This window comes from Taudactylus pleione, unplaced genomic scaffold (genome assembly GCF_031769625.1).
Source record: "Taudactylus pleione unplaced genomic scaffold, aTauple2 ptg000053l, whole genome shotgun sequence".
NCBI classification, from domain to species: domain Eukaryota; kingdom Metazoa; phylum Chordata; class Amphibia; order Anura; family Myobatrachidae; genus Taudactylus; species Taudactylus pleione.
Genome location: NW_028284455.1, coordinates 30,682,530 through 30,706,664, shown reverse-complemented (window position 1 = coordinate 30,706,664; position 24,135 = coordinate 30,682,530). Strand labels below are relative to the sequence as shown.

The window sequence follows — 24,135 nt, the reverse complement described above, 5'->3', positions numbered from 1 at the left end:
TCCTTCCATGTGTACCACTCAAATATTGTATCCTGCCAGGGCAATGCACCATTTATAGGGCAAAACCCACCCCAGCAATGCCCACAGATCCCCCCCCCCAGTGACATTACTCACTCTCCAGTGACAATATCCCTCTCCCTCCCCCCTCATGCACAGCGGGGCATGTCTCATTGGGGGACTGATCATCAGTCCTCCTGCATCTTATTAGTTTTCAGAGGGGAATTTAAGTTTCCCTCTTCACAAAATTGTGAGCAGCGTACTACATTCTGGGGCAAAAAAGTGATGGTGATGTTGACAGCCAGAGACTGCTACATCACTGCTCGGGGGCCGGACGAGCAGAACGGATTGCGCAGGATAGCACAGTCGCATAGGTGGCAACAATGTCAAGAAAAGCCCGTCTGGCTGAGGTCGCGTTCCACAAGACAGTGCTAATTAAGTACAGGTTGAGTATCCCATATACAAATATTCCGAAATACAGAATTTTCCGAAATACTGAATATTTTTAGCATGACTGAGAGAGTGACACCTTTTTGCTTTCTGATGGTTCAATGTACACAAACTTTAAGGCACAAAATTATTAACATTTTTGTATAAATTAACCTTCAGGCTGTGTGTTTAAGGTGTATATGAAACATAAATGAATTTCATGTATGTACAAAAACTTTTTTTGATGCACAGTTATTAAAAATATTGTCTAAAATTACCTTCAGGCTGTGTGTATAAGGTGTACACGAAACATAATGTGTTTAGATTTGAGTCCCATTTCCAAAATATTTTATTATGGAATGCAAGTATTCCAAAATACGGAATATTCTGATATTCAAAATACCCCTGGTCCCAAGCATTTTGGATATGGGAGACTCGACCTGTAGGTAAAAATATATCACACTAAAAAAAACATTACCAATAAATAGGCTAACTGGTGAAGAGACCCCGTTAACGCATAAGTCCGTGAACTTTTCACGGATTCTATGTCTTAACGCCCGTTAACACATTAATATAACTGGCTTTAAAAGGGGGCTCTAATTGAATAGCCCCAGGTGTTAAAGCCTGAGGCCATCCCCCTAAAATAACAGGTCTAATTGAATTCCCCCCTATATAGTGGAGCTGCAATTGTTATCCATGTAACTTTTCTGTTTCAGTAGCACATAATGCATAGTATACCTGACTGACTTGACTTGATTTATGTATTTAAAAATGATCAACACGGATAAATACTGTATTTTGATAAAAATTTAATAATGGGGATGAAGTGTTTTGTAACTGTTAAATCACATAACAAAGACATTAAGGGCTCTATTTATTAACATTATTTTGACTAAAATTAAGAGAAAAAGGGTGTTTTCACACCCTTTTCACATTATTTTTTGTTTCACCTAAAGTTACTAAATGGCAATTGGAGTAGAAGTCATAAAATTCTACTCCAAGCCCTAATTATCACATATATTTTTAGTAAGCAGACCGCATTTCCCATAATTGTAATGGGATATGTGATCTGCATGAGATTTACTAAAAATAAACTGTGAAAAAATACCGGGGGAAGCCCTGTGATAACGCCACCTAGAGATGGCGTTATCCAGGGTTTCCCCCGACTTGTGCTCTGATCTAACAGGCAGAGCAGAGCTGGAAGCCGGGCTCCAGTGATCAGCTGTGTGGTCTAAACAGACCACAAGCTAATCACTGCTAAAAAAAAAAAAAAAAAAAAAAAAAACGTACCTGAGTCCAGGGCTGGTGCTCCGTGCTCCGGTGATGTCCTCCGGTCAGCTGCTCCTCAACTGTGCATAGAACAGCTGACCGGGTCACAGTGCATGATGGGAGACCAGCTGACTGGAGCCCCGGAGGGTGGACATCTCCGGAGCAGCAATAACGGAGGTAAGTGAAATTAAGGGTGGGGCTCACAGGGGGAGGGGATGGGGCGGGGGGTGATCTCTTTGTAGCGGCGGTCGGTTGGCGCAGGCAAGGTGCCTTGTCACTGTATTTTTCGGGAAAAATACAGTGATAAGGGTGCGGAGGGGATTCGCAGAGACAGAGCTTTATCGCAAGCTCTGACCCTGCAAGGGATTTTTAATATGCAAATTCAGTCGGAAATATCACACTACAATCTGCATTCTACATGCGGATTCTAGTAAATAGAGCCCTAAATCACATGACAGAGATATTGGGTCATCAAGAGCGGAAGAACTTCTTTGGTAGTTAAAGTGACACCAATACAATTAGTGCTGTCATTCTGCTCCCAGCTTTCCTGCAAACTATCATAGCTTCTCCATTGCTAGTTTGGTCTAATATGACCTACTTCCAGCCTCCCCGCGCACACACTTTGGTTCTGAGTACCTAGAACCCCCACTGAATGAGCACAATTGGAGCCCTGTCCACTCACAGCATAATGCCCCACCCCTCGCATTCACCTGCAAATCACAGCATCATGCCATGAGGAGGCAGGGCTTAATAATGATGCATTTTACTTGATGCTGCACCCATCAAAAGCTGCTGCATTGCATCTTTCCTTTGACGGTAGGCTTGCTAATAACATCCCTTTTAATCCAGGTGACCTATGATTTACACTGGTTCTGTGGTTGATTAAACCAGGTGAAATCCAGGCTTGAATTGAATAACCCCCCCTTGCAAATCTTGCGTTTGCCCCAGACTGCTGGAATAAAGTGGGCAAACATGCCTCTAATAATAATCTCTTGCATAGGTGGACTGACATGTCATATTTGTTGGTGTGAGGACAGCCCTCAAATGCATCTTGCTGACTAATGATTAATTAAAAGCAATGTAATTGGCAAGATGCATTGAAGTACTGTCAGCCTACTAATATTTGTAGGTCTGATTTTTGTGTTCACGAGATTTCACCATATGCGAGCTTTTATTACTATAACTTATGTGTGAAGTTAAATACAAGACAACAAATCAATGATTTGGAAGCTACAATCTCTAGCTCAATAAATAATTTGTCTTGATTTCAATTTTCATTAACAAAAATAGCGCTTGCTGTGTCTGTTTTCATGAGGCCTTTTGTACTTGACACTAAATAGAGGAATAGAATGGGTTGGCAGAGCATCATGAGGGATGATGCTCGGCCACAGCTAGAGTGCCTTATGCCTTGTCATGTATTGTTCTCTCCCCCCAATCTGGTCAAATGCAGCTCCTGCCACAGGCTTCTTGTGGTACATACAATGACTGACTTTTTTTTTTTTCTTCTCTTTTTAATGGATGCTCCTCCTGTGTCTCTTGCTCTAATGACAAATGACCTAAGTTTTACCCCTGCAGCATTCAGTCAGAAACGTGCATGATATAAAGAAGAGTCTCCTTACATAATCAGTGTGGCAGCTGGGCCCATTGATGATTTAAAACTGCTCTGACCTTTGACCTTCCTACTCGTGTCAATCTCTATCTGACCTATCTCCATTTTCCTGAAAGACCTGTAATGCTGTTTTCAGAAAAGTGACAGATGAGCGGGAAATCCCTAAGGTGGAGTATAAGCCATACATAAAATGTTCTAGTGAATGTTTATCTTGGAGGCAACACAGGGTCTGTTGGCAAGTGGCGTTTGATTATCTTGCACCATAACCAAACATGGCAAAAAGTCACAAAAAGGCTTAAAATGTATTTAATATAAGAAGTCTGTGTCGCCTAACATCAGGGCCTACCATATTTTCCAAGATTTGCTTTGTAAAGTTATTCACTCTAATGGGGATAAAAATTAAGTTCCACCTCTCTTCCTAATTTTGAAACCAGCTTGTTGTTCGACATCATTTGTCTATTTGGTCTTACAAAAGGAGCTTTAATAATCACATTTGTAATCGTCAATTTTCTTTGTCAACTGTTCAAAGCCGCTTTCTATAACCACTTCTTTAAAATCTTTAGACTCATTGGGCGGAATTCAATTGATTTCGCGGCCCGCATCTCCCGTTTAAAGTGACAGGAGATCGCGGGCCGCTATTCAATTGTGCCAGCTTTTCACGCTGATCGCGCCCATAGAGGTCAGGTTTAGCAGCGTAAAGCAGCTAAACCCGACCAAAGTGCTGGGCGCGATCACGAAAAGTGATGTTTGGGCGCCCAAACATGTCACTTTTCGCACATTTCAGCTCTCATCCCCCAGGGGCTGCGCGCTGAAATGTAGCGCTTGGCAGCTGATCGCGCCCGACAGGAGCAAGAATAGAATAGCTCTGTTGGGCGCGATAGGGGCTGGAAAAAATTGAATTCCGCCCATTGATGCTGCTAGCAGAAGTGAAGTGGAGATAAATTTCACAGATATATTTATTATCAACTAAGCGTTTCAGAACGAATTGTTATACTTCCAGGCCGATAAGGCACTTTTTGCGTATTACGTGCTTAGGTTCACCAGCTTGGCATCAAGGTCGTCTTGTAAACAATTTTGATTTGTTGGGATTTATATGGCTCAGATTATTATTCTTTTGCTATTCTATCTACAGTTTTATAGGAATTGGCGTAATCTTGCAAGAAGAAAAATGTGTGGCCACCCGATACTATTATTGATACATATCTCCCCAAATTTGTTTTGCTTTCCAGTGTATATTATGGGAAGTCAGTTCAGTGTGACCTGCTGCCATGATGTTCGATGGCACACATTAGCACTTAAACATCGACAAATTTTCCTGTGCTCCTCTTTGGGGAGTGAGGGGAAGTAGTGATGTTTCTACTTACTCGTTCACCCAACTGTTCCAGAGACACTTAGCAGCCATTGTGATGAATTTTATGAATCTGTTCTATTAATTATTCCCCTGGTTCAGTGTGGCAAGTAATACATTCCTCTTGCTTCAAACTTTAATGTGTTGACTCATGTTACTCCTATTCTGTCACAGCCCAATTTTGGTTTATTTAAATCACGTTTTGCATTTATGGAGTATAATATTTATGGAACACTGCATCATAGTCTCGCTTAGAAATAATTTTTAAACCTAGGCTGCAGTCTCCCTTGTAGCAATATTGCAGAACTTAATTTCAAGCCATTTTTTCTTTTTGTTCGAACCAATATTGAGCCTATTGATTTCAGTAGACACTAGGGATAAAGTAGGTAGTGCCTCAGCTAATTTCCGAGTGCCTAACAAAATTCTAAGCAGCAATTTCATTAGTCTTGGTTGGTATAGCTCACAAACTGGTTGTCTGTATGTAGATGGTATGTATGCTTTAACTTTTCCCAGTGACAAGCTTGTCATTGTTCCTACATACATACAGCTGATAACTAATATTTAGGGCAATTTATTAAAATTAAATGGGGTTACAATAACTTCTTGGGAGGTTTATGTATGTTTAGACAGATACGCCATATTAAACCATGCTGAGATAATATAGTAATGACACCTGAGAGTCCCTGGAGTGAAAGAACATTTACGTTTCAAATAAGTGATGTCAGCTGCAACTAAGCTAGGTACACACGCGTGGACTAGGTAGAGCTGTACAACCAAAAGGATGGTGTGTCAGAATGGCGGTCCCTTAGATTGCCAAAAAAGTTGTAGAAATAAACCAGAAAAAAAATCACTTCTCTTTATGAACTGATGGATGTCAAATACTCTAGGGCCATTGTGCAGATGATGATCAACCGTGTCTCTGTGTAGTGGGTGACAGGTAGGTAGCAGCAGGTACGTGCAGTCAGGGGAGGCAGAGCCTCCTATGTCATACTCCTGAGATTGATATAAAAATGGTTACAATAATACAAAGAGGATATTTCTAATTTATAAACATCTTCATTGTTAATTGTAATCCTTTTTATACTTAAAACTGACCAGCTTTGTGGAGCTCCCTGGGACTGCAGGGAGCTGAGAGATGAGGCAGCAACAGCTCAGCCTCGCTTCTGTATAGTCAGACACAGCTTGCAGAGCTGGGGGTGGGGCCCCACCACGGGCAGTAAGCAGCACAGAATGAAAGCTAATAGAGGCATGCCTCTGAGTATGGGTGGCGTGCCTTGAGCACTGATGGACACCTTGAATGTGTCATGTGACCAGGAAATGCACTGCAGTGTTAAACGATCTGAGCTCCGCTCATTCAGCAGAAGCAAGAGAAGACACAGTGATGCAGGTAGGAGAATCAATGGACACTGAAGCTTAGTATAGTGAGGAGAGAGTTACAGTGAGTAGGTGGTGAGAGCAGTCAAACCCATCCCCATGTGTGCTTCCCCAGCCACTGACATCACGTCACTGGGTAGCAGCCATGGGATGTGAACTTTGCTCTAGGTGATGTTGGTATTCACAAGAGCAGTAGCACTATTCCCCAGCACACCCAGTCTGATCACAGTGTGCCCCCGTGCTCTTTGTGCCCTGCGTCTCATAATAGCCCCCCTTCCCTGGTAGCAGATCCCCCTCCCAGACACACGGAGAGGAGGTTAGGAGTCTGTGTATAGTGAATGCAACACTTCCTCCTGGTAGGATGATCATTAGCAGCATGATGGTGGTGGGGGGGGTGGTTGGGCAGAGGAGAGAGAGAGAGAGGAGGAGGAGGAGGAGGAGATGATCCCTGTGTGTGACTCACTCCTAGTGCAGCAGTTGATCGCTCCTGGTCATAGTGCATAAAGTGTTTTTCCACTTCATTCAAATATGGGCATTTATGTGCACCTAGTTTGCCATATCACCACAATGATTTTTGTTTTCTATTTTTAAATACAGATGTAGTTACTGAGTAAACTGTAACGTTGAATGTTGTATTCTATGGTTTATTATACATGAAGAGATACTTATTAATAGGCTATACAGTTTGTTATTGTTGCAGGATGACCTAAAATGTGAGCAGTCATTGTACAGTGTAGCCTTGAGGTGACGGATGGCGCTAATCAAGATGAATCCTATGCACATGTTTCCTTTGCTGCAGTTTCTCTAGTGTGCCAAGAATTTCTCCTTTGTCACCATCCACTTGAGAGGCCAGCGTATGATCGCCTTAGGCTTTTTCTTTTTCCTGTTTAGCCCATGGCTATCTGGCTCATGATGGAAGGAGGGGAGGATTAAAACACTTTAGTGATGCAAGAAGGGTCACAGCGTCAGGTCAGGACTCTGTTCTAGTGACCATTCATCACATGTTGATTGATTGCCACATGTTTCCTGGGGACATTAACATCAGCTTTCCCCCTCCTGATGGAGCAGATGGACAAGAAAGTAGCCAGGGCTAATGCCACCCAGGAATTTCCTCTCCTGCAAATGCCTCCTTTTAAAACAGACCCTTTTCCTGCTTGGTGACGTACAGTAGTAATAGTATTTTTATTTATACATGTTTTTTATTTTATTTTATTTTTTTGGGGTGTTTAAAAGACAACTCCAGAAAGTTCAAGGATCCAAAAACTCTCATTACTAAGGGGTTTATTTACAAAGCAGTGTTAGGAGACAGTGAAAAGTGATAGGAGCTGATTGGCTGGCACCTTAACTGCCATCTCACAGGCTGTGTTTGAAAAATGACAGTTGGGAGCTGATTGGCTGGCACCTTATCACTTTTCACACTGTCTCCTAACACTGCTTAGTAAATAGACCCCTAACTCTTTAAAGGGGATCTTAAGAACATTTAGTATTGTCATATATTGAAAAAACTGGGGGAGTTGTTGAATGATTCAGCAAATCAAGGAGCGCAAGTAATAACCAAGTCCATTAATAAATCTGAAAACGAACATAGAACATAGAACGTAGAAAGTTTATTTATGCGTTTGTTCATTTTGAGATTTGTGTATTGACTTGATTATTACTTGTGCTCCTTGATTGAATTTTAATGTCAGTGGTTTGTAACCGTCTGATTTATTAATTAACTTTGATTATTGCATGCACGGCTTGACTTACTGAATTATTCAACAAATCTCCCAGTTTTCCGATATTCTAGGCAATACAGATTTGCCACACTAGGAGCTGCATTATTGTGATACAATTATTGGACAATTCTGTACCAATGTGCGCCTGAAATTTCTAGTGTATTGTTTTGTTTATTCCTATAATAAAGCTATGCAATGCATGGTTTAGATTATTACTGTTTGTATATTTTGTTGGTATGAGAATCCCGGCCTACATGGACCCATCCAGTCAGGGCTGGATTAAGCCTTTGGGGGGCCCGGGGAACTTAAGATAGTGGGGCCCTCTCCCTCTTGTAAGCGATACCCCCCTGGCTTTGACAGTCATGTGTGTGCCTCTTCCTCCCGCACCTCCATGAGGTAGCAACAGAAACACAGGTACGACTCCTAAATGCAGTCCGGCAGTGGGGGGCAGACTCCCGAACCTCCTCTTGGGCAGTGCGAGGAGGCTGGAGAAAAGCAGAATCGTTCACGGACAGCAGAGCCAGAGTTATGTTGGAGCGAGGCCCGGCAACTGAAACCTTGGGGCCCATTACACTAATTTTTCTTGCCCAAACCCCATCCCTCCCCATTTGGTACAGGCCGGTCGGCTTGAGTCTTTTGTTACATCAGCAACGGGGAACCTCTAAAAAAATGGATCCTCCCTGGACAGATGATAGCTTCAGACAGTATTCAATATTCATGTAGGCAATCGCATGGCCCGGAAAATGCCTGTTTAAGTAGGAATATAACCAATGTCATCATCATACAGCAGGGGTAATATGTTTTTTTTTAAGTGTTTAATGAATATTATTGTGTGACAGCCCCTTCCCTACTGTGTCTTTTCAACTGTCTCATCCCACCATGTCTCTTCTACAGCCTCAGATCCCCCATGTTTCTACATAACCTCAGATCCCCGTGTTTCTGCATAGCCTCAGACACCCTCCCCCATGTGTCTATCCAGCAGCCACAGCCTCCCCTTGTCTGTTCAACAGACATAGCCCCCCCCTGTGTCTCTGCATCAGCCTTAGCCCCCCTGTGTCTCTACATCAGCCTTAGCCCCCCTGTGTCTTGGCAGCAAAAGTCACAGCTACCCCCCAATTTCCCAACAGCAGCCACTACCTCCTGTCTTTGGAGGAGCATCAGCCACAAACACCTCCCTGGGTCTTTGCAGCAGCCATCTTCCCCATCTCCCCCTTCTGGAGGAGCATAAGCGACAAACAAGCACTCCCCTGTGTCTTTGCAGCAGCCACCTCCTCCCTTGTCTCTCTGCAGGAACAGCCACTGCATCCCTGTGTCCCTCCATAACCCCACACTTACCTAAGTTGCATCTTCTGCTTGCTCCTCCTCACAGCGGCGGCAGGCTCCTCACTCAGCTGGTCTTCACCCAAGCAGTAAACGGACGTCATGACGTCACACACACTGCGGCGGAAAAAAAAAACTTTATTGAGCAAGCCAGGAGATGCCAGTGACAGTGAAGAGGCTTACCTGCTGGGTTCATCCTATTACTGCAGCGGCGCGGGCCCCGCACAGACTGGCCTGGGTAAGAGTGACTGGGGTCCCTTGGAACCTCGGGGTACTTGTATACACCTTTCACTGGGCCTAGTCAAAGCTGCTTTGGCTGGGGGGCCCCCTGAGAGAGGGGGGCCCGGGAGTACTCGCCCCCTATGCCCCCCCCCTTAATCCAGCTCTGCATCCAGTCTCTGTAAGGGTCCTCTGTCCCTCCCTCATGAAAGCGCAGCAACCTCCCCTAATTAAGCCGACTCCAGCACTGATAAATTAGTGAAAGCACCCCAGCTATTGTTCCACGGTGTCTTAAATTAAGAAGCAACTGAGAAGGACTGTTAATCTGGGAACTGGAAAAGTACAACTGGAGTGAGGGTGGACAATAAGTATTGTATTCTAATGGTTTATGTTCCTTCTATGTGGGAAATAGACGGACCTTTAAGCTAGGTTTTTAAACCATTTGAAAAGAACAGCTGGCAAATCCTCTATAATATCCATATCTGCAGCTAATACATATATTATTTGTATGTGTATATGTATAATATAATATAATATAGTAATATTTTACTTATCAGTGCTTTTTTTGTGGTAGTACTCAGGGGTACGCAGTACCAACACCTTTTTTTGGTCTAAGTTTTGTAATTCTTATTTCTAGTCCCAGAAAAAGCAAGAGATCTGAAATAAAGTCAGAAATGAATAAAAAAAGTACCTGTACACTTATCCAGGGTACCGGTACCTTTTTTAACTGGCTAATATTTTTTGCCAAAAACCGCTCAGAAATTGTTGGGGTTTTTAATGATTGAATTAGGTCAAGAACATCTATTTATAACTTATCCAACACCAGTTTTATTTAAAAAAAAAAAAATCACGACTTTGCGCTGCCACCAGGTTTAGACTGGGAGAGGATGCAGGGATGCAGAGGGTTCGGGAGGTCCTTCTGAAAGTGGCACATGTTGGAAGGGAACGCACAGCCTGGTGTGGTCGCAAATGATGCACCCAGGCAAGTGCTTAATAGATAGAAAGTACAGCTTATTATGGTGACCTTGTGTCAAGCCTTTTAAAAAGTGCGCACGTAGAGAAATTGCCTATAGCAACCAGCCAGCTTCCAGCTAGCATTTAAAGAGTGCATTCTATAAAATTAAAAAGCAGAAGCTGATTGTTTGCTGTGGGCTCTTTCTCTACTTGTCCGTTTCTGCATTTCTTAAGAAGGCTTGATACATCTCCCTTTAAGTGCGATCACATTCAACATGAAGTGTATTACTAAGGCCATTGGGTAACTAGATTAAGATTTACAGCGAGAGATTGCCAAATTTGAATTCAGAGGCCAGAAATACAAAGAGTAGAAAGCCAATCGAGGAAGCACAATATCAGATCTCTTAGACCTCCAAATGCTTGCTGACATCACTTCATTTGTATTACTGTACTTAAAATGTTGTATTTTATTGTGCTGGGTTCCATGAAGTGATGTGGAGATGAGAAAACCAGTTCACCTGATATGACTAACATTAATACCTTCTTGCTGTGTTTCAGGTTCTCCATTTCTATTGTGATTCCTGCTCTATCCCTATATGTCGTGAGTGCACTATGGGACGTCACGCTGGCCACAGCTTTGTCTACCTCCAGGATGCTCTTCAAGACTCAAGGGCATTCACTATCCAGCTGTTGGCTGATGCTCAACAGGGACGCCAAGCTATCCAGGTAGGCAGAGGCAATGACCAGTTTTTCCACTTTCTCTTTGTTATTCCAGCCTACTAAGTGTTACATATCATATGTGTGCACCATTTTTCTGTCTATCAATTAGTCTACTCTGATTGGTGGAAATACTACCTGTTGTTGGGTTTAGCTGTCACAGAACAAGTTGCATGCTAGTAAATTCTATAGTTGATGCCATTTCGACCTTTTTTTTTTTTTTCCCCACAAATTGCTTGCCCTTACTCGACCTTCCTACCCCAAACTATCAGAATGGCATTTGTTTTTTTGCATGATGTCATGGGAATTAATTATGTAATTCTAAAACGAAGACTGGTTATTAAACTAATTTATTTTGCTTTTTAAAAAGTTGTTCGTAGAGTACAAAGATCCCGTGGAAACCAGTTATGTAAGCAGTGATACCTCCTGCTTAAATATTTAGCAGCCGTTTTCCTACCAACCTGCAGTAAAGGGGTTAAATATGGCTACCTTCCCATTTCACTACCTTTAATGGGAATTTAGGTTCTTATATACTTGCTGTCATGATGAGCCATGTGTGTACGTGACTGTGACTAAGCTCTTCAGCACTTAAAATGAGAAAAACCTGTCAAACAGCCAGTATAGCTTTTGAGTGACCACAATGAGGTATCTTATCTTTCTGGAATTTTATCCACAAAACCTGTGCAGCAAATTTTATTCTTGAGATTTTTTTCTGAGAGCCTAATACTTGCCTGGAGAATTTTGGCATTTTTAAAACTGTTTTCAAGCCTAAAGGGAGGTTTTGTACGGTGATAGATGCATGGCTAGAGGACATTTCTCCATACCTGCTGTGTCTGTTTCTCAGTCTAATGGATTCAAGTGAGTAGAGGATCCACCAACTAACCCTCTAGGTGAATCTGAACAGGGAAAGCATGAGAAGTGCCCTTTTCTCTTTGATGTCTTAAGTCTATCCTAAGTTATTATCCGCATTATTATTGACTTAAAAAGATCCAACATTGATTGCAGTGCTGTGCAGTGGTCAGATCCTTGCAGTTTATTTTAGCTGAGAGCATAGCAGCAGACACACTGGGAGCAGGAGCAACCCACTAGCATTGTCTATGTGTGACATTTTTCAGTCCATTGAGGTTGGCGATGACAAGATCACCTATAATAATTTTTTTTAAAATTTGCACACAAAGCATACCTTCCAACCATCCCGATTTCAACAGAACAGTCATCATTTGAGGATTAAATTTACCAGAATAGTTGGAGAGTTATGGTCCTCCACAGCAGAGCAGCAGTGAATGGGTCCATGCACACCTGCTGCGCCTGGCAGTTAAGGTAGGAATGGTCATCTTCCATCAATGGCAAGTGTTTTTTTTCCTCCATTGATGACATGGCACTATTATTGTGAAAGCATTGACAGCGCTGGTCCAATGGGAATGTAGTCAGCATCCCGGCGTGCGGGATGCCGACGGTTGTAATACCGGCACCCGGAATCCCGACAGCGTCGCAATCCCTGCTCCAGAATCCTGACCGCCGACATCAAAAAGGTAAGTATCAGGGTTAGGCACTAGGGGGAGGGTTAGGGTTAAGGCACTAAGGGGGGGGGGGGGCAGGGTTAGGTTTATGGTGCGGAAAGAGGGAGGTTAGGTTTAGGCACTAGGGGGGAGGTTAGGGAGAATGGAAGGATTAGTATACCGACCAACATGTGTCGGTATGTTAACACTGTCAGGATCCCGGCGTCATGATTCTGACCGCCAGGGTCCCGACTGCCGGCATCCCATACCCAAACCAGTCCAATGGTCGAGGTCTTCGCATGTGCAACTCTTAGCCATCGATGTCTAAACCATTCATGGTTTTCTACTGATGGTTTAAAACCATCGACCATCAATGGTACAGTCATCACTAAGTTAAAGGGTTAGAGGAGGGGGACTGACACTAGCAAGGGGCAGCATTGCACTTTTCAGTCTCAGCATGTTGACATAGCCACTTATTTAAGTGCACATGCCCTCTTTGCAATATTTTTTGCACTATGAAATTGGGACTAGCGTCACTGGTGGGCAATGCACAGTCTGATATGGGTGGCATGTATAAAAGAGCGATTTTGTGAGAAAAAGGTTTTAAATTTTAAAGCTAAAATCCAGCATTTTTAGATTAAATGTACTCATTTGAAATGTACATTTAGCCCATGGTGTCTGTTAGCTAATGTGAAGCTACTAGTATATGCCATGAGTATATGAATTAACTTTGTTGTGCATGTGACTGGATTTATTGGGAGTTACTAATTTGTGTATGTGTACTACTGATCAAACACACAAACAAGAATGCCCCATTTTTGGAGCGTGAACGGAGTACGGCTTACTGATTGTTTTCTGTATTCTTTTTAAAGATTTCCTGCATCCTGGCCTTAGTGCTCGTCCAGACAGGTTCCAAACGGAACATGATGCCAGTAAGCTGCAGATGAAATAATGTAGGCTAGAGATACATTGTTCTCTGTCCAAACATACAGCACGAAAAACGCAGCACAGAATTAAATGTGCAAAAATTTTGCTGACATTAGTACCCTGCTTAATTTCACCCATGGTTTACTCGCACTGTGTTTCAACTACGTGTTAATGAATGCGACCTTAGAGGAAATTGTAAACCGTACCATGTTAAAGTAAATTGTGATGCTATAAAGGACAGATTGGAAATGGACTTTGATTTTCAATGTAAGAACAGATCTTTTTATTAATATTACATCAGTGATCTTTCTGTGCATATAATATTCCATGTAAATGAATCTCTTCATATGGCGGCTTGTCACACTTCAGAATGTGTAACATGGGTCATGAGGACATCATTGGGATGAAATGCTGGACAGCTGAAAGCATGTAAACTGCTGAGCGATTGTTGTCACACTGCGTGATCTGCTCGAATCACACATTTTATAAGCCGGCATCCATCCAGCTGAGATTTTTAAGCAATAAGAAATTCTTCCAAAATGTTAAGATCCATCAATTGTTTGTTCTTGGTAAACACTAAGAATATATCTGTTGTGTATGAGCCCCTACTAGAGCTGCTGGGAAATTAAGTCTTTTTTTTTTATTTTTATTTTAATATTTTCATTAAAAACTTTTATATTTTCCAACCATAAGAGGGGAAAGATACAGAACCAAGTAAAAGGGGTTGGGGGGTTAACAGTCGAGGAATAGGCAACAGTCACCACCCGTGTACAAGGTAAGATAGCACCATTAAACGTTTTTAAATTTATATTTTTTTAATGTTGACAAAAGTAATTTGAAAGTTTAACAGCAAAGTCATAAATGTGGGACATGTGAGAAGCCATGTTAAAACCATCTAATCTTATGGACTCCTTATGGGAAATTCAGGGGGACCAGATGCTAGCAAATTTGTTGGAACATTCATGGAGGATACTTTCGACATCCTAGATTAAATGTATGCCATATAGAATTAATCAAAGCGGCAACTGATGGGACTTTTTTTTTTTTTTTTTCCTCTAGTGTGCTGTGGTAGAACAATTATTTGTATGGGTCTAATGGAAAGTTGTGAATATTTTGGCACGTTTGGGATAGACCATTTGAGATAAAATACAATAGGCGAAACAGAAGGAGATTTCCAGTAATTAAGAACATTAAGTTCTGAGCAGCATCCCAAAATTGCTTGATTTTTGAACAGGACCACCATCTATGTGCCAGGCTGCTCTCCTGCCCACCCCTCCAACACTGATCCAATAGATAGTGTGGAGAGGAGTGGATACAATGTATAGTCTAAATTATGGTTTTAAGGTATTTTTCCTCATTTGAACATAAATGGGTGACTAGAAGGCGTTTTTTTTTTTAACTTGAGCCCACTACTCTGTATCCAAGTTCCCCCTATGTCCTTCTTCCTCGCTAACCCATGCAGATCTTTCTGAGGTTGGCTATGAGAGATTAGCAGTCTATAGAGTGGTTCTGTAAGGCTGGGAGATTTTTTTTAAGGGATTCATTAACCTGTATGTTAAAAGCAATGTTCTTTCTTCTGTAACTTGCTCCCCCCAATTCCCAAGTAGAACATCTTGTTCTAGAAATGTTATTATTAAAAATGCTGCTCTCCTGATCCCTACACAATCCTTTTGCTATATTAGATTAGCTGGCTACAGGATCTGAGTACTGAATCCATGTCTCCTGCTAAATTCAGGAAGTTAACCTATCCTTAACCCTCCCTGTTATCTGTCCTACTCGGTCTGTTGTGTGATATTAAGTGTTGGTACTTATGCTAGATACTGATATGCGCTGTGTATTGTACTTATGCTCTGATACCTGTTCCTGTGACATGTTTTTTATGTTTTGCATAGAATGCTTCTCATTGCAGAGCTGGGTAAAGCCGTTGGCCTAGCAGCGTCCCCTAGCATGGACTGTGTCCACTGTTTAGAAGGGGTTGAAGCAGATATCTCCAATATCTATTTTAGTCCCCCCATTTCATTTACATCCTGGGGATCCCTAATATTTAATGGTACCCCTCAAATATATTATTTATTAAATAGGCCCAATAGTGCAAAACACTGCATTTGAACAATTCATAACCATTTATAAACATAACTGCAAAATACTTCATTCTAGAATGATCATATTATAATATGTTTGGAGAGCTTGCAGTCTACATCTGCTCCATTAACCAATAGTCTTGCACCTTGCATAGATTCTATAATTGTTTCATGGCAGCTCTAGTCCACTTTTTGGCCACACCACAGTAAGATAGATTAGGTGCCTAAAAGGTGCCAGGGGCAGTGATTGTGTGTATACATTAATAGGATTGACAGTTACAGGCTCAGATTATGTTTACAATCCCTGAGTCCCATGTGTACAGTGACAGAGTTCAGGCCATCTGTGAGTTATGCTGGGCGGCTCAATTAGCATAAGACTAAAGATAAAGGGCAGCAATACTTTTTTTTCCCCTTGCAATTGGAAGGAAATCCATTTAGAGTAAACACGGATTTGAAAAGGATGCAGTAAATGAGGTAATTTGGAAACCATCCACCTCCTGCCTCCCTGTAGGCTGTCCTGCTGAATGGTGGCTATTGGCCTTCACCCTCCCCCTTTCTTTTGTGAAGACCACTGAAGGGGCAGCTCATTAGCAGAACACAGAGGAAGTAATTCTGTTATCTCCCCACATCAAAGGGTCAGAAAGCTGGTTGCACAGAAGGGTCATTTAGGGCACACAGAAAAATGTTTTGTTTCTCTGTGGCAGATTAATTCATTGAGCTCAGGCCTGTGCCACGTCATGTTTAGAAAATGGTGAACCTCAAATAAGACAAAGCCATCAAAAATGGGCAATGGTTGGGAATTGTTACAGGCCTCACGCTTCTCTGAGGTTATTCCCTGTGGTGCTTTCTCAAAGACTGTCTATTTGGGTGCTGCTAAGTTCAGTGTAGGTTTGTCATTAGCCAGGACAGTCTCTTCTAGATTTAAGTGAATTTATTTACGGATCCATGTAAAATGCATGGAGTCAGTTGTAGCTGAGAAAAGCATGCAAGATTTTTATTGTGTTAGTAGATTTGTAGCAGAAATAAATAACCAATCCCTAAAGGTTATTAGCTTTTTTTGTTGTTGTTTTTTTTTCCAATAGAAAGTTTATTTTTTTATGTGTATTGCATGTTGAATAAATGACAATATAGAACGTTTATATACCATGTATTTGTCCTGCAATGTCTTGTACGGTAAGTCACTGTTCTCTTCTGCGCACAATGGTTTATGTACTTTTAGGCGCTGCTGAACCTTTGTGGCGCCATATAAATAAAGCATGATAATAAATAATAATATAATAAGTAATATATGCGAGGGCTGATTGAGAAGTAATGAGACTGCCTCTGTTTTTCTGTCCTATGCTGGTTATTGTGAAGCTCATACATCGATGTGTCTGAACCTGCGGTTGGACTGCCGTAGTCTTTTTTGTTTGGTCACAGCGAGTGGAAGGTCTTCGTATGTTTCGACATGGTGGATGAGGAAGACGTGCCAGTGAGATTACGTCAGAGATGTATGATTGAATTTTGAGTCAAACTTGGAAAAAGCGTAAATGAAACTCCTGAAATGTTATGGCAAGCATACAGCGGAGAAACAATTAGCTGTGCTGCAGTATTTCTGTGGTGGAGGCACTTCAAAAATGGTAATACGCAAGTGCCTGACACAGTGCGTTCTGCGAGACTATCCACCACGGTTACAGATGTCAACATTGGCAAAGCTGTGGAGATGTTCCAAAATGACAGAAGGTTAACTTTACGTGAACTTTCGTCCCAATTTTTTTTTTTTCCAAGTTTGACACAAAATTCAATCGCACATCTCTGATGTGATCTCACAGACACGTCTTCCTCATCCGCCATGACAAAACGTATGAAGACCTTCCACTCGCTGTGACCAAACAAAGACTACTACGGCAGTCCAACCGCAGGTTCAGACACATCGATGTATGAGCTTCACAATAACCAGCATAGCGTTGCCACGTCTACCTATAGGACAGTAAAACAGAAGCAGACTCATTACTTTTCAATCAACCCTCGTATTTATATAAAAACCATTAATTTACACACCTAAATATTTACCTTCTATATCCCAACATCTTGCCCATATGAATCAGGGCAACAGGCTGTGCCTCGGGATAAGGGGTTTGGTCACACATAATTTTTTCTATGTTTGTAATGTCTATACATACTTAAAATTTGTATGTAAAAATCTATATAAGCAGCCTAATTTCTGTCTAGCAGTTGTGTACTAGAGATGAGAAGATGTCTCGCTCCCCCCTCAGAGCTCTCAGTGGCTGCTAGACAGACACGCAAAGCGGTACCACTTCCCCCACTCACATCCACTCTGTCAACTGGCAGAGCAGAATAGAGCGGGCCTGATCCATGCAGCCACGGAGCCACGCATGCTGGCATATGCTCAGCGACTCCCCCACTGCCCCATGTACAGTAACAAGGACTATGTATGGCGGCTATAGAAGACTGTTAGCATCATACAGCCCATATGATGCTTAGTGTATCTCTGCACAGGGACCTCCTAGACCCGTAAAAGCACTCGCCTCACTACCGGACACTGGTACCGGGCATCGGTTGAAACACCTGATGGAGAGACAGATGAGAGGTGAGGAGGGGGGGGGGGGGGGAGCTTTTCATTATGCCTTCTATTCTGGCTGGGGAAGAGCCTGAGGTGTAGCTTGGAGTCACGGCATTCCCCCCCGCTCCCTTATTGTATATTTGCTAATGTGGGCGGAGATTAATTTTGAAATTAAAAACAAAATCATGAATAGTTTACAGAGGACATGTTTTTCTAGATAATAAATGCACACTTTGCTGCCCTCAACACGCCCCAGTCCTCCCTGTATCTTTTTTTCTTTTTTTTCTCCACCCAGGGCACACTGCTATGTCACAGCCCGTCTACACTCCCTAGCTTCTGCCCGGGGAGAGGGACAGCTCACCTCACAGCTGGCAAATATAAACATATACACTCAAAGGTAAATTGAGTATATATTAAGATTGCAAGAGTAATGTTCGTATAAAGACTATAAAACTAAATATATAAAATGTATTTGAAAATATATATACATATGTGTGTGTGTATAATATAAATTGAAAGGGCACAGTTTTACAGTTTTTGTATGTGTGTGTAATATATATATATATATATATATATATATATATATATCTCTCAAATGTGTACACACACACACACACACACACACACACACACACACACACACATACACACACACACTCAGGTGCATAAATATTGGGACATTGACAGAATTTTCATATTTTGGCCTCTCTTCACCACCACAATGGCTTTGAAATGAAACAAACAAGATGTGCTTTAACTGCAGACTTTCAGATTTAATTTGAGGGTAATTACAGCCAAATCAGGTGAACGGTGTAGGAATTACAACGGTTTCTATATGTGCCGCCCACTTTTTAAGGGGACAAAAGTAATGGGACTATCAACTCAAAAGCTATTTCATGGACAGGTTGGGCTATTCCCTCGTTATTTAATTATCAATTAAGCAGGTAAAAGGTCTGGAGTTGATTCTACGTGTGACATTTGCATTTGGAATCAGTTGCTGTCGACTCTCAATATGATATCCAAAGAGCTGTCACTATCAGTGAAGCAAGCCATCATTAGGCTGAAAAATCAAAACAAACCCATCAGAGAGATAGCAAAAACATTAGGTGTGGCCAAATCAACTGTTTGGAACATTCTTAAAAAGAAAGAACGCATCGGAGAGCTCAGCAACACCAAAAGACCCGGAAGACCACAGAAATCAACTGTGGTGGATGACAGAAAAATTATTTCCCTGGTGAAGGAAAACCCCTTCACAACAGTTGGCCAAATCAAGAACACTCTCCAGGAGGTAGGTGTATATGTGTCAAACTCAACAATCAAGAGAAGACTTCACAAAAGTGAATATCGAGGGTTCATCCCAAGATGTAAACCATTGGTGAGCCACAAAAACAGGAAGACCAGATTAGAGTTTGCCAAACAACATCTAAAAAAGCCATTACAGTTCTGGAACAACATCCTATGGACAGATGAGACAAAGATCAATTTGTATCAGAGTGATGGGAAGAGAAGAGTATGGAGAAGGAAAGGAACTGCTCATGATCCAAAACATACCACCTCATCAGTGAAGCATGGTGGTGGTAGTGTCATGGCGTGGGCATGTATGGCTGCCAATCGAACTGGTTCCCTTGTATTTATTGATGATGTGACTGCTGACAAAAGCAGCTGAATGAATTCTGAAGTGTTTCGGGCAATATTATATGCTCATATTCAGTTAAATGCTTCAGAACTCATTGGACGGCGCTTCACAGTGCAGATGGACAATGACCCGAAGCATACTGCAAAAGCAACCAAAGCGTTTTTTAAGGCTAAAAAGTTGAATGTTATGCAATGGCCAAGTCAATCCCCTGACCGGAATCCGATTGAGCATGCATTTCACTTCATGAAGACAAAACTGAAGGGAAAATGCCCCAAGCACAAGCAGGAACTGAAGACATTTGCAGTAGAGGCCTGGCAGAGCATCACCAGGAATGAAACCCAGCGTCTGGTGATGTCTATGCATTCCAGACTTCAGGCTGTAATTGCCTGCAAAGGATTTGCAACAAAGTATTAAAAAGTGAAAGTTAGATTTAGGATTGTTTAGTTTGTCCCATTACTTTTGGCCCCTTAAAAAGTGGGAGGCACATATAGAAACCGTTGTAATTCCTACACCGTTCACCTGATTTGGATGAAATTACCCTCAAATTAAATCTGAAAGTCTGCAGTTCAAGCACATCTTATTTGTTTCATTTCAAAGCCATTGCGGTGGTGAATAGAGGCCAAAATATGAAAATTCTGTCAATGTCCCAATATTTATGCACCTGACTGTATTTATATGTGTGTGTGTAATATATATATATATATGTATATGTGTATGTATGTATGTATATATATATATATATATATATATATATATATATATATATATATATATATACATACATTATAGTGTGTATATATAATATGTATATATGGGATGTGCGCCGGACCATTTTTGCTGGATTTGGTTCTAATTCGCTGTCCGGCTTTGGATTTGCCATACTGCGGTGACTGGCTTTGGATTTGGATTTTTTACAAAAATTTACAAAAAGATTTCTTCCTAGAGTATTATTAACCTCAATAACATTAATTTCCAGTCAATTTAGAACACCTCACTGCTTATAATATTGTTTTCAACATTATTGTCCAAAGGTTGCAGTGAGCTGACTGGTTACTAAGCGACAAAGCAGCGGCACAATGACACAGACACCACAGTATAAAGCACATCTATGAGACATTGCCACACAGCAGTGGCAGAAATGAAAAGTAGTGCACCCACCCAGTGGGGTACGGCCAGCAGAATCACAGTAATTGTTTACAAAGTGGGCTACGGCTCAAGGAGTCACAGTGCACAATCTTATTCACATTACACCGCACATAGTGCCCCTGATTCACATTACACCATAAAGTAGTGTCTCTTATTTATGTTACGACACACAGTAGTGACCCTTTTACACAATGCCCACAGTAGTGACCCTTTTACACAATGCCCACAGTAGTGCCCCTTTTACACAATTCCCGCAGTAGTGACCCTTTTACACAATGCCCACAGTAGTGACCCTTTTACACAATGCCCACAGTAGTGACCCTTTTACACAATGCCCACAGTAGTGACCCTTTTACACAATGCCCACAGTAGTGACCCTTTTACACAATGCCCACAGTAGTGACCCTTTTACACAATGCCCACAGTAGTGCCCCTTTTACACAATTCCCGCAGTAGTGCCCCTTTTACACAATTCCCGCAGTAGTGACCCTTTTACACAATGCCCGCAGTAGTGACCCTTTTACACAATGCCCACAGTAGTGCCCCTTTTACACAATTCCCGCAGTAGTGACCCTTTTACACAATGCCCGCAGTAGTGACCCTTTTACACAATGCCCGCAGTAGTGACCCTTTTACACAATGCCCACAGTAGTGACCCTTTTACACAATGCCCACAGTAGCAGTATCCCTTATACAATGCCTCCAGCAATAGTGTCCCTTACACAATGCCCCCAGCAGTGGTGTCACTTACACAATGCCCCCAGTAGTGGTACCCCCTATGCAGTCCCCTTAGTAGTAGTGCCCCCAGTAGTAGTATGCCCCCCCAGTAGTATGCCCCCATAAACAGCCCCCCAGTAGCAGGCCTCCCCATTAGCAGGCCTCCCCAGTAGTATGCCCCCATTAGCAGGCCTCCCCAGTAGTATGCCCCCCATTAGCAGGCCTCCCCAGTAGTATGCCCCCCATTAGCAGGCCTCCCCAGTAGTATGCCCCCCATTAGCAGGCCTCCCCAGTAGTATGCCCCCCATTAGCAGGCCCCCATTAGCAGGCCCCCCAGAAGTATGCCCCCCAGTAGTATGCCCCCCATTAGCAGGCCTCCCCAGTAGTATGCCCTTTCGCAGGCCCCCAGTAGCATGCCCCCAGTAGTATGCCCCCCATTAGCAGGCCCCCAGTAGTATGCAGCCCCAGTAGTATGTCCCCATAAGCAGGCCCCCAGTAGTAGGCCCCCCATTAGCAGGCCCCCAGTAGTATGCCCCTCCATTAGCAGGCCCCTCCATTAGCATGCCCCCATACACACATAAAAAAAAAAACTTACCTGTATCCCCGCTCCAGCCTCCGTCCACTCTGCTGCCACGCGACGAGGAGGGAGCCGGAAGACAGAGCTCATGAGTGAGCTCCAGCCGGCTCCCTTCGTGCAGCAGCCAATGAGAGTCTGTGTGACTCTCATTGGCTGCTGTAACAAACACACAGCTGCCGCTGGTGGCTGTGTGTTTGTTCTGTGTAGAGCAGACCGCTATCACAGCGTTCTGCCTTACACTCGAGGAGCCCTGATGTCGGATTCTCTAGCGAACGGGGATCCGAGTCAGGCGGGGAACACCCGAACAGGGTTCGGGGGGACTCTGATCCCCTATGTTCGGAGCGGTTCGGATTCCACAGAATCCGAACTGCTCATCTCTAATATTAATAAAAAATAAATAAATAAATATATATAATATATATATATAAAATTTATTAATCATGTATAGAAACGTCAGTTCGGCACTCCTGCTCTCACAATGTTATCTTACCGGGTGCCTTCCACATAGTCAGGAATTACTTTATATCTACTTATCTAAGGTTTTAAAGAACTGAAACATTAAATGAACTAAGTGGACTGCTGTCCTGATTTCTTAAAAAAAAAATGTGAGTGCCGCTATATATATATATATATATATATATATATATATATATATATATATATATATATATATATATATATCAACAGTATACAAATTTCCCTTGTCTTGCACTAAAAACAAATAAGCCGCACCTCACGTTGGATCCCCTATTAGTAGAATACAATACAAAAACTCAATACACCTAGAAGGCACTTTACAACCTGCAAATGTCCTCCTTATTTAGAAGAAAATTGTCCAAACTGTAATCCAAATCTTTGATGTTTCGCATGAATGGAAAGGTATGTGGAATAAACCCACTCACCAAAAAATTCAACCAAAGAAGGCCCAATGGCCACTTATTAGCATGAATCAGAATATTTTATTCTGGATAAAATGACACATACATATATTTTGCTTACATCACAATTTACAAAGGTGTCGTGTTATCACGACTTTTAAGGAATGGGATTACTTCCTGTCAGCACCTTTCCAGGTATAAGCTCATTGACAGGGACCTTGGTATGGCTGACATGCACGGCACCAGTACCCTGAGCGCTCGTCGCTCATAGGGGATTTCCTCAGGGGTATTGATCAAAATCAAAGTTAACAGTATCACACTGGTTCACTGGATCAGAATGTCATGCCCATCAGACCAGCTGAAGCTTAGTGTTTTTGAGATAAGAGCACAAGTGTCTGTCCTTTTTCCTGCAGCAAAAGGACAGACACGTACTGTGATCTCAAAAACGCTTGTAAATCATAGTAAATTGTTCTGTTTAGACCCAAACAAAGATTTCTGTGCTGTGGAACATCAGCAGCAAATAATTAAGAACACCATGAGATCTAAAATGAAGATCAAGAGTAAAAATATATATGAGAAGACTATGAATAAAGAAATCATTCTCTGGAAATCAGAGAACTGATACCCCAGTCCAATTACCCTCAACTTTTATAAGGTTAAATTATCAACCTCTATATTGATTTATTAATAATCCATTCTATGAGAGCCGGCACCCTGTCGGAGATTAAACAGCTGCCGGAGTCAGACTCCAGCCGCAGCCTGCGCCCTCTGATCTGTTTGGCGCCAGGAGCTCGCACTTCGCCGGAACCATCCTCCCTTCGCCCCTGGACTAGGGCACCTGTTCCAGCTGAACAGTAGATTTCACCAGCATGCTACAGATTCAGTATGGTGTGCTTTGGGTGAGTTTCTATGCTGTATTTGCATCAAATATAGAAGTATTAGAATTAAGGCCAACATATTGAAAATTCTTCATACCATAAGACATTTTCCCATATGGTTTGTGATGACCAATTTTATATTAAAAAAAATAAAAATAAAAACTAGATCGTATTGTGGGTGGTAACAGGGGAAGGTGCTTGAAAACGGGGGAGCGGTGATCCGAACGCAGGCGTGCCAATAGGTCAAAAGGGCGTTTAATGGGAGTGCATAATTAGTAA

The 24,135-nt window shown here is 42.2% G+C and overlaps 1 protein-coding gene across 1 annotated transcript in view; it reads left to right on the top strand.

Moving 5' to 3' along the window:
• The window catches only part of TRIM71 (tripartite motif containing 71), a 92,005-nt gene that overhangs the window by 54,290 nt on the left and 13,580 nt on the right, over positions 1-24,135 (top strand). Inside the window, exon 2 of the mRNA XM_088463569.1 lies at positions 10,796-10,963. Coding sequence (XP_088319695.1) covers positions 10,796-10,963 — 168 coding nt within the window. The remainder of the gene's footprint in view (positions 1-10,795; positions 10,964-24,135) is intronic.